General features: G+C 44.1%; 1 protein-coding gene across 1 annotated transcript in view; it reads left to right on the top strand.

The window, feature by feature from the left end:
- The first annotated feature begins 738 nt into the window (after positions 1–738).
- The window catches only part of LOC140391618 (arginine and glutamate-rich protein 1-like), a 59,882-nt gene continuing 48,797 nt past the window's right edge, over positions 739–11,823 (top strand). Inside the window, exon 1 of the mRNA XM_072476282.1 lies at positions 739–1,274. Within this exon, the coding sequence (XP_072332383.1) occupies positions 970–1,274 (305 nt within the window). The 5' untranslated portion in view covers positions 739–969. The remainder of the gene's footprint in view (positions 1,275–11,823) is intronic.

The following is an 11,823-nucleotide window of genomic DNA, read 5'->3' as shown; positions in this document are numbered from 1 at the left end:
TCAAGGTGAACCATGTCAAAGGCTGCGGACAAATCGAGGAAGATGAGGAGGGACAGTTTACTAATGCCACAGAGGACTAAGATGCCATTTGGGAATTCAGCTCTTTTGTCCACATTTGCATCAAGTTTGTCATGGATTCTAGGGCTGAATGATGCTGGCAAACGATTTATTGAGCAGGTTATTGGTCAGTGCTGTTTGATAGCAGTGTTAACAACCCCCCTTACATCACTCCACGGATGGTCAAGTGGACTGATCATGTGGTAATTGGCCAGATTGGTTTTGCTTTTTGTGGACAGGACAGAGCTCGGCAATTTTCCACTTTGCTGGGTTACTGTTTTAGAAGATGGAACGAAGTAGCAAAAGGGACGATGTAGGCCCTGATGCCAGGTTCTTCTTGAAGAGCAATCGATCAGTGGAAAATTGGCTTCAAGGTAGATGAGCAGAGGTGAAGAGGTTAGGTGCTGCAGCTGGGAATCGACTTTTGCGAGGGGTATAATCTGTAGAACTGTTAGCCACCCTCAGTTTTCCAATTTTGGAAGTGTAGTGACTTGACCTCAGGTAACATTCATTTGGGTGCCTGTGTTTTACTGATCTCTCTGGCTCTCCTCAACCTTGACAGAGCCTGGTACCCTCAGCCTCAGTTGAATGTGAAACTGGAGCCGCTATGAGCCGAGGTTGTTCGGTAATCTCCGGAGCGGCTCGAGGCGCGGTGCATTGTGGGCACTGGTGTCGAAGTCCTTTCCCATATTTACCCTAGCCGCCATTTTGTTGCTGTTTCCGCCGTGTCTCCGGGGCCTCCGGGAAACCTGCGAGTTGGAAGCCATCACGGGAAGCTCGAGTCGGTAGACGGGCTCCTTCCTCGGTTACCGGTAGTCAGGGTGGTGCCATCCAGGATCCAGACTCCTCTCTTCTCCAACCACAACGACCCCCCCCTCCTGTTCCCGGGATCGGGGGGCTGCGCCGGCGGCGATGGGCAGGTCTCGGAGCCGCAGCTCGTCCCGCACCAAACACGCCAAGTGCAGTAAACACGGGAAGCGGAGGACTCGCTCCCACTCGAGGGAGAAGGAGAGGCCGCGCAAACGCTCCAAGTCTCGGGAGAAGAAGAGCCGCCGGCACGCGGCCAACCGAGAGTCGCGCTCCCGTTCCCGCTGCCGAACCACCCCGGAGCGCATCGACATCTTCGGCCGCAACCTGAGCAAGAGGAGCAGCTTGGACGAGAAACAGAAGCGGGAGGAGGAGGAGAAGAAAGCGGAGCTGGAGAGGCAGCGCAAGATGTGAGTGGGGGGAGCAACAGAGCCGGGGCCTCTTCCATGTTGGCCCGCCGCGGCCTAGTCCGAAAGGAGGAGGGGGATCGTTCTCTTCCTTAGGCCACGGTCTCGATTTTAAATAATTGCGGGCTCGGATAGGAGGGATTCTCTATGACTTTCTTATTGGAAAGGGGCCTGTATGTATGGAGTGGTGGGGAATATGTCACTGGCGGGCTAATGCGATGGATTTACAGGCTGATTGTGATGGTTTCTGTCCAGTTACCAATCTAAAATGGCAGCCTGGGCCCTGACCCTATTCATTAGGGGAAGAGCATTTACAGTCCCCAATTCTTTTGACAAAGGTCTGACTCCACCTGTGTTGGGGAAAGTATTGGGGGGTCGCCCAGGATTGTGTTGTGCAGTTTCTTCCTGTTCATGGTTTACTTCGTAAGCTATTTCTGGTAATCAGTTGCAGATTATTACTCCATAACCTTGCAGTGATTACATAAAAGCCATTAATCCTTGCGTAAGGATTTCATTAATATACTGTACCAACTCTGCAAGTTAACAGATTTTGAGAGAGTCATTGTTAATGAAAGATTATCTTGCACTGACTGGTTAATGAAGGCGACATAATTGAAAAAAAGCTCAGAAAAATTGGAAAGGACTCCTCCAATTGAAAAGTGAACATGGGCATTTTGAGGCTGAATGGGTACTCCGATTCCATGAGTGTTATGGCAGTTCTATTAAACTATACTTTGCAAAATGATATCCAAATATGTGTTATGTTAAAATGGATGAAACAAATACGACCCTATGTATGCCTACTGCTTTAGTTGCAGTCTGCAGACAGTTCCAGTTTTATAACTAGGATCTTGATGTACATGAGCTGTCGTCCTTTTGCAGGTTTCTGTGCAAACATTTCTAATCTAGGGAATAGGCCTACATCTCTTAAGAGTCTAAAACAATGAAAGGTGATCTAATTGGAACAAACACAATTCTTAAGAGCTTGCCAGGGTATATTCTGGAATCCGCTGCCTGAGTGGAGGTAGGTTCGAAAAAGGCACTCGAGGGAATTGGATTATTGTCAAAAAGAAAGAATGTGCATGCTAATTAAGAGTCAAATTCGACTGGCCAAATGGTGACCCCCCCCCCCTGTACTGTAACAATTCTGTGAGATGTTGAGAGGATTTTTGCCTAGTTGGGGAACCACGAACATGAGGGCACAGTCTTCAGATGAGTGATTGATTATTTAGGACTGAGACGAGAAATGTCTTCATTCACAAGAATTGTGAATCTCTACCCCAAGAACTATAGAGGCTCAGTTGTTGAATTGTGAATCTCTATCCTGAGAACGTTGGAGGCTCAGTTATTGAGTATATTCAAGACACTTTGATAGATTTTTGGACATTAAGAGAATCAAGGCAAATTGGGACAGTGTGGGAAGTTGGATTTGAGGTACGCCCCTGAATATTGGAGCAAGCTTGTTAGACTGAGTTGCCCACCATTGCTCCTTTTGCTTACATTTTGAGGTCTGCATTCTTCAAGCTTCTCCTTGACTCTGCTCCCACCAAACTATTGACCACTGAATTATTTTTCCTTCCTTCAATGTTCGCTGCTCTCCCCAGGTACTGATCCACTTTGTGAGAAAATGGTAATGTTGTGGTAATTCCAATGGACTCATAATCCAGAGGTCCAGGCTAATGCTCTGGGGTATGGGATCACATTTTACCATGGCAGCTAGTGAAATTTCAATTCAATTAATAAAAATTCTGGCACTGGAAGTTAGTTTCAGTAATGGTAACCAAGAAACTATCATCAATTGTTATAAAGACACATCCGGTTCACCAATGTCCCTTTAGGAAACAAATGTGCCATCATTGTTTGGTCTACATGTGACTCCAAACCCACAGCAATGTGGTTGACTCTTAACTGCTCCCTGTAATGGCCTAGCAGAACAGGCAAGAAATGTTGGTCTTGCCAGTGATGTCCACATCCCGTGAAAGAATAATTTAAAAAACTCACCTTCAAATCTACCATTATCATCTCCTCTTCAAAAGGTTGATCCTTGAGGCATCTGCCTTTGTAAACTCATGCCCGCCTCTATCCTCCTTTACCTCTCAAAATCCTTTTGTGCCTATCTTGCACGGAACATGTTTGGATCACTCGCGTCATATTTCCACCCCTGCTACAGTAATAATACAGTTCTTATTAAAGCCACAAGTGACATCCTATGTGACTTTGATTGTGGTATCTTATATAAAAACATAGAAAATAGGAGCAGGAGGCTGCCATTCGAGCCTGCTCCGCCATTCAATATAATCATGGCTTACCAGTCAACTCAATAGCTTAATCCCGCTTTCCCTCCATATCCTTTGACCCCCTTTGCCCTCAGTGCTCTATCTTAACTGTTTCTTGAAAACATGCAATGTTTTGGCATCAACTATTTCCTGTGTTAAAGAATTCCACAGGGTGCCCACTCTCTGGGTGAAGAAATTTCTCCTCATCTATGTCCTAAGTGCCCCACCCCATATCCTCAGTCAGTGACCCCTGCTTCTGGGCACACCCACCATCAGGAACATCCTTCCTGCATCTATTCTGCCTAGTCCTGTTAGAATTTTCTAAGTTTCTATGAGATGCCTCTCATTCTTCTGAACTCCAGCAAATACAATGCGAACCGATTCAATCTCTCCTCGTACGTAAGTCTCGCCATCACACGAATCAGTCTGGTAAACCTTTGCTGCACTCCCTCTAGAGCAAAATATCCTTCCTCTGCTAAGGAGACCAAAACTGCGCACACTATTCCAGGTGTGGCCTTACCAATGCCCTGTGTAATTGCAGCAAGACATGCCTGCTCCTGTACTCTAATCCTCTCGCAATGAACATGGAACTGTATAGCACAGTGGCCAACATGCCATTTGCCTTCTTTACTGTCTGATGTACCTGCATGCTCACCTTTAGTGTGTGGTGTACAAGGACACCCTGGTCTTGTTCCACATTCTCCTCTTCTAATTTATGGCCATTCAAATAGTAGTCTGCCTTCTCGTTTTTGCTACCAAAGTGGATAACCGCACATTTCTCCAAATTATACTGCACCTGCCTTTCATTTGCCCTCTCACTCAACTTGTTCAATTCACACTGAAAGATCTCTGCATCCTCCTCACAGCTCCCTCCCACGCAACTTGGTGTCATCTGCAAATTTGGAGATGTCTTCTTGATGTGTTTGAAGCCTTTGACACATTTCGCCGCACTTCCAATGCTGCTCTTGTCCAGTTGGTGAGGACTGCCCTCGTCTGGTTCCATTCTTCTCTATCCACTCGAGCCAAGGAATTATCTGCCGATGCTTCTCTATACACTCCCACACAATTATCTCTGGACTCCTCCCAAGTTCTAGCCTTGACCCCTTTCCGCTTGCTGCCCCTCTGTGACATCATTGAAAATCACATTGTCATGTTCCAAATGTGTGCTGACAAATCCCAGCTCTACCTCTCACCTCCTCCACTATTTCTAAATTGTCAGTGCTTTCTTGACATTCAGTTCTGGATAAGCAGAAATTTTCTGTCGCAAAATATTGGGTCCCCATCACAAGTTCATTACTTAGCCACCAATTCCATCCTTCTCACTGACAGCTGTCTGAGACTGGACCACACTATTTGCAACTTCAATGCCATATATGACTTTTGATCACAATATCCCTGCCATCACCAAGACCACTAACTTTCACCGCCATAACATTTCCTGACTCCACCCTGCTTCAACCCATCTGGAACATTCATCCCTGCTTTTGTTACCTTTGGATTTGATTATTCCCATGCTCTCCTAGCTGGCATTCCACTCTTCATAAACTTGAGATTATTCAAATTTCAGCCTCCCGCATTCCAACTTGGACTAGTTCCCAATCACCCATTATCCTGCTACTCACTTGTCTGGCAATGCCCCCATTTTAACATTCTCATCCTTGTTTTCACATCACTCCAAGACCTTGCAGCTCCCTATCTGAATCTTCTTTCCAAGGATTGTTTAGGACTGGACCTCATTCCACCGTTGGTGCTTTCAGGTGCCTCCACCCTTGATTTCAGAATTTCGTCCCTGAAGTTTTCCATGTCTTTCTCCTCTAACGCATCTTTTAGACCAAGCATTTGATCATGTGTCCTAATATATGGGTCCCTGTTAAGTTGCATTTAATAATGCTTCTAAGAAGCATGTTGAGATGTTTTAATACATTGAAAGTGCTTTTTGAATGCAAATTGCTGTTATATGCCTACGCGTTATCAATTTGTTTGCTTAAAAAGTACCGTTTTGTAAAAAAATTAGCCATTCAATCTCAGCGAGCCTGCTAGCTATGTACTGGATTTGTTTATGTACTGAGAGTCTGGACTGTAAGCAAAATAGTGTGAAGGGAAGGGGAATGTGTGCAATGGTCAGGTAGTAAGTCATCAGTGCTAAATACGTCCTATATACACATCTCCAGTGTAGCTGTTTTTAGGCTGAGCAGCTGGAAGAGGTTTTGTTGTATTGGAAGGCAACCTCACCACCCCAAGCCAGTGTACTCTGGTACACCAGCCCTATTTTCCTCCACAGTACCCTGTGTTGGAAACCCTACTGAATCCATTTCTCCACCCAGTAACTGCTACCAATCAACCTGTTGCGTCCCAACTTCCTGCATAATTATTTCAAATAAAAAAGTGATGATAAAGAGAAGCTTCCAGGGAGGAAAATTGGAGGGAGCTGAATGGCGCTACAGAGACCACAATAATAACACAGGTCGAGTATCCTTTATCCATAAATTTGAAAACAGAACACGCCCCAAAACAGCACTATTTTTAACTTCCATCAACCTTAAGCGTGGGATGTCTAGTTGTTTGTTTGCACTGTTTACTGTGCGACCTTGGTGGTGGACATGGCAAAAAGAAACTTAATACTGGTACCCCATATTAATATTCAGTGATGCATCTTACTTTTCTGACCATTTATTTACTTTATACTGTAGCTAGCTTAGGCTATTGCAATGTACTTTATATGTGATACCCGAAAACCAAAATTATCTGATGCAATTGACTCTGAGGATTTCAGATAATGGTACTTGACCTATAGTGCATGAAAGTCATCAAGAGAAAGAGTTTGGCAGGCATACAGAGACAAATTATTGGAGAGTGAGAAATAAATAAAGACAATTTTATGTTTTGTTTGAAGAGCAGTATGGGAGATATGTACTGTTATAATTAATAGAAGAAAGTAATTTCAAGGCTGTAATCCCTTTTTTGGCATGCAAATATGGTTTCACATAATTTAAGGATGGGATAAGGAAAAAATATATTTGTTTTTTAAGCACCATGGACAATATGCCTTCTGCACATTTCTCCATGAATGGTTCCTGCTCCTCGAGGGGTATTCAAGCAAAATTCTGTAACATTCATTTATACTTTCAAATATAATGCGATATCCTGCGCAGTCAACAAATATTCTCTGTAGTATAGGTCCATTGCGTTTGAAATGTGACGGTTAAATCAGTGATGTAATTTTAATCAATACTGAATATTGATTTTTTTTCCTACAATTTAAGTAGCTCCTGTAAAATTAATTTAATGCTAGGTGTGACCTGTATCAGAAGGACGGGTTGCATCTAAACTGGAGAGGCATAAACATGCTGTCCGTGAGTATTGCTAGTGTCACACGGGAGGGTTTAAACTAGTATGGCAGGGGGGTGGGCACCGGAGCAATAGGTCAGAAGGTGAAAGCATTGAGGGAGAACTAGGGAATAGGGACAGTATGGCTCTGAGGCAGAGCAGACAGGGAGAAGTTGCTGAACACAGCGGGTCTGGTGGCCTGAAGTGCTTACGTTTTAATGCAAGAAGTATTACGGGTAGGGCAGATGAACGTAGAGCTTGGATTAGTACTTGGAACTATGATGTTGTTGCCATTACAGAGACCTGGTTGAGGGAAGGACAGGATTGGCAGTTAAATGTTCCAGGATTTAGATGTTTCAGGCGGGATAGAGGGGGATGTAAAAGGGGTGACAGAGTTGCACTTCTGGTTAGGGAGAATATCACAGTTGTACTACAGGAGGACACCTCCGAGGGCAGTGAGGCTGTATGGGTCGAGATCAGGAATAAGAAGGGTGCAGTCACAATGTTGGGGATTTACTACAGGCCTCCCAACAGCCAGCGGGAGATAGAGGAGCAGATAGGTAGACAGATTTTGGAAAAGAATAAAAACAACAGCGTTGTTGTGATGGGAGACTTCAACTTCCCCAATATTGACTGGGACTCACTTAGTGCCAGGGGCTTAGACGGGGCAGTGTTTGTAAGGAGCATCCAGGAGGGCTTCTCAAAACAATATGTAGACGGTCCAACTAGGGAAGCGGCTGTACTGGAACCTGGTATTGGGGAATGAGCCCGGCCAGGTGGTAGAAGTTTCAGTAGGGGAGCATTTCGGGAACAGTGACTACAATTCAGTAAGTTTTAAAGTGCTGGTGGACAAGGATAAGAGTGGTCCTAGGGTGAATGTGCTAAATTGGGGGAAGGCTAATTATAACAATATTAGGCAGGAACTGAAGAACCTAGATTGGGGGGCGGATATTTGACGGTAAATCAACGTCTGACGTGGGAGGCTTTCATGTGTCAGTTGAAAGGAATTCAGGACCGGCATGTTCCTGTGAGGAAGAAGGATAAATACGGCAACTTTCGGGAACCTTGGATAATGAGAGATATTAGATGCCTCGTCAAAAAGAAAAAGGAGGCATTTGTCAGGGCTAGAAGGCTGGGAACAGACAAAGCCTGTGTGGAATATAAGGAAAGTAGGAATGAACTTAAGCAAGGAGGGCTAGAAGGGGCCACGAAAAGTCATTGGCAAATAGGGTTAAGGAAAATCCCAAGGCTTTTTACACACACGTAAAAAGCAAGAGGGTAGCCAGGGAAAGGGTTGGCCCACTGAAGGATAGGGAAGGGAATTTATGTGTGGAGCCAGAGGAAATGGGCAAGGTACTAAATGAATATTTTGCATCAGTATTCACCAAAGAGAAGGAATTGGGTGGATGTTGAGTCTGGAGAAGGGTGTGTAGATAGCCTGGGTTACATTGAGATCCAAAAGACGAAGTGTTGGGCGTCTTGAAACATATTACGGTAGATAAGTCCCCATGGTCTGATGGGATCTACCCCAGAATACTGAAGGAGGTTGGCGAGGAAATTGCTGAGGCCTTGACAGAAATCTTTGGATCCTCACAGTCTTCAGGTGATGTCCCGGAGGACTGGAGACTAGCCAATGTTGTTCCTTTGTTTAAGAAGGGTAGCAAGGATAATCCAGGGAACTACAGGCCGGTGAACCTTACGTCAGTGGTAGGGAAATTACTGGAGAGAATTCTTTGAGACAGGATCTACTCCCATTTGGAAGCAAATGGACGTATTAGTGAGAGGCAGCATGGTTTTGTGAAGGGGAGGTCGTGTCTCACTAACTTGATAGAGTTTTTCGAAGAGGTCACAAAGGTGATTGATGCAGGTAGGGCAGTGGATGTTGTCTATATGGACTTCAGTAAGGTCTTTGACAAGGTCCCTCATGGTCGACTGGTACAAAAGGTGAAGCCACATGGGATCGGGGTGAGCTGGCAAGGTGGGATACAGAACTGGCTAGGTCATAGAAGGCAGAGAGTAGCAATGGATGGGTGCTTTTCTAATTGGAGGGCTGTGACTAGTGGTGTTCCGCAGTGATCAGTGCTGGGACCGTTGCTGTTTGGAGGAAAATGTAACTGGTCTGATTCGTAAGTTTGCAGACGACACAAAGGTTGGTGGAATTGCGGACAGCGATGAGGACTGTCAGCGGATACTGCCGGATTTAGATCATTTGGAGACTTGGGCGGAGAGATGGCAGATGGAGTTTAATCCGGACAAAAGTGAGGTAATGCATTTTGGAAGGTCTAATGTAGGTAGGGAATATACAGTGAATGGTAGAACCCTCAAGAGTATTGAAAGTCAGAGAGATCTAGGTGTACAGGTCCACAGGTCACTGAAAGGGGCAACACAAGTGGAGAAGGTAGTCAAGAAGGCATACAGTATGCTTGCCTTCAGTGGCCGGGGCATTGAGTATAAGAATTGGCAAGTCATGTTGCAGCTGTATTGAACCTTAGTTGGGCCACACTTGGAGTATAGTGTTCAATTCTGGTCGCCACACTACCAGAAGGATGTGGAGGCTTCAGAGAGGGTGCAGAAGACATTTACCAGGATGTTGCCTGGTATGGAGGGCATTAGCTATGAGGAGCTGTTGAATAAACTCGGTTTGTTCTCACTGGATCGACGGAGGTTGAGGGGCGACCTGATAGAGGTCTACAAAATTATGAGGGGCATAGACAGAGTGGATAGTCAGAGGCTTTTCCCCAGGGTAGAGGGGTCAATTACTAGGGGACATAGGTTTAAGGTGCGAGGGGCAAGGTTTAGAGGAGATGTACGAGGCAGGTTTTTTACACAGAGGGTAGTGGGTGCCTGGAACTCGCTGCCACAGGAGTTGGTGGAAGCAGGGACGATAGTGACATTTAAAGGGCATCTTGACAAATACATGAATAGGATGGGAAGAGAGGGATACGGACCCAGGAAGTGTAGAAGATTGTAGTTTAGTCGGGCGGCATGGGCTTGGAGGGCCGAAGGGCCTGTTCCTGTGCTGTACTTTGTTCTTTTATAGCACTGCACAAAGCTATTGGAATTCCTATCTTAAGATATGTATAGATTGTGTGTCAAACCTGTTTATTACGGGGAATCAAGATTGTTGGGGTGAGGGGTGGTTCCGGAAATGTCCTCTGCGTACTCAAACAATCTGTTCAATCCAGGAGTGATGTTGATGATTGTGTGGACTAAGTTACCTTCACTTTCTTTTAGGCGTGTCTGCGTCAGATAGGTGAAAATGGAAGCAAATTGCAAGAACTAAATTGGAAACAGGAAGATTCTTTGCTTGCAAGTGTAATTCGTACAAATCTGTCAAAAGTATCTGTATGACTGCAAATGCAAGTTTTCCTTTTCTGTTTAGCTTAAGAAAGACTTGTTCAACTCCCCATTACCTAGCATTACAGTTCCCTATATATAATTAACCAAGAACTGGGAAAACAAATAAGTGATGTGTCAACAGTCTACTACTTTCTTCTCCGTCTTCCCGATATTGCTGTTGTTGGTGTCACCAGTCAGAAGCTGCTGCTCCCTTCCCGTGCTCACTTTTCCTGTTATTCATTCCTAGGTCATGTCATGCAGTACAAATTAGTTGTAGGATAAAGCTCATTCAATGCTTAGCCCTTTAAGTCAATGTGTTTTGCAATAAACCTGGAACTGCAACCTCTTCAGAGTTAATATTTTCAGGATAATTTATCATCTGACTTCTGAGGTTACTGATGTATTACCAATGTAATTATGCTGTTGAGCATTCTGGGCACTTATAACCCCACTACTTTTGCCTAGTTTATTTCCCAAGCACCTTGATTATGCAGGAGTGAACAATGATAATCTTTGTTGGTGTCACAAGTAGGCTTACATTAACACTACAATGCAGTTACTGTGAAAATCCCCTCGTCACCACACTACAGCGTTGGTTATGGGAATTCAGAGATGTCCAATTCACCTAACAAGATGTGCATTGTTCAAGATACTTTAATTCTGTATTTTTTTTAGTGTGAAGCGTACAGTTTTATAAAATTTTATCTTCATGAGAAAATGGGAAAGCAAAATACGATAGTTGTTGGATTCTGAAATAAAAACAGAAATGTTGGTAATACTCAACAGTTCTGGCAGCATCTATGGAGAGGGAAAACAGATGATGTTTCAGGTCTTTTCATCAGAACTCCAAGTCATTTAATGGATTTTTTTGGCTATGCTTAAAATAACAAAACAAAAGATACCCAAAAAAGTGATGTATGTTTACTTAGAAACAGGGATATATTCTAAAATCAAAATGTATCTATCAGAAATTAACTTGGTTTACTATAGTAAGTAGCTTTGTGAAAGTGCTGCATACAATCTTTTCAAAAGTTATTATTATCTCACAGTATTTTAACAGTCCAGGCTTAAATCATTTCTGATAGGTTGTATCTTAGGATATTAAAGGAAGTAGCTACAGATATACTGGATACAGTGGTAATAATGTTCCAAGAATCCTTAAATTCTGGTTAGAAAACTGCCAATGAAACATCCTTCAAAAAGCAAAGGAGATCAAAAACAGATAACAATAGGCCAGTTACCTTAACATCTGTCATTGGTAAAACGCGAACGGCACGGTAGCACAGTGGTTAGCACTGTTACTTCACAGCACTGGAATGGGTTTGATTTCTGGCTTGGGTCACTGCCTGTGCGGAGTCTGCACATTCTCCCTGTGTCTGCGTGGGTTTCCTCCGGGTGCTCCGGTTTCCTCCCACAAGTCCTGAAAGACGTGCTATTTTTGTTAGGTGAATTAGACATTCTGAATTCTTCCTCAGTGTACTCAAACGTGCGGCGTTGTATGGCGACTAGGGGATTTTCACAGTAACTTTGTTGCAGTGTTAATGTAAACCTACTTGTGACACTTATAAAGATTATTATTATAAAAGTTGCAGTGGCAGATTATTTAGAAA

The sequence above is a fragment of the Scyliorhinus torazame genome, chromosome 15 (assembly GCF_047496885.1).
Source record: "Scyliorhinus torazame isolate Kashiwa2021f chromosome 15, sScyTor2.1, whole genome shotgun sequence".
Taxonomy (NCBI): Eukaryota; Metazoa; Chordata; class Chondrichthyes; order Carcharhiniformes; family Scyliorhinidae; genus Scyliorhinus; species Scyliorhinus torazame.
This window is presented reverse-complemented; position numbering and strand designations above follow the sequence as displayed.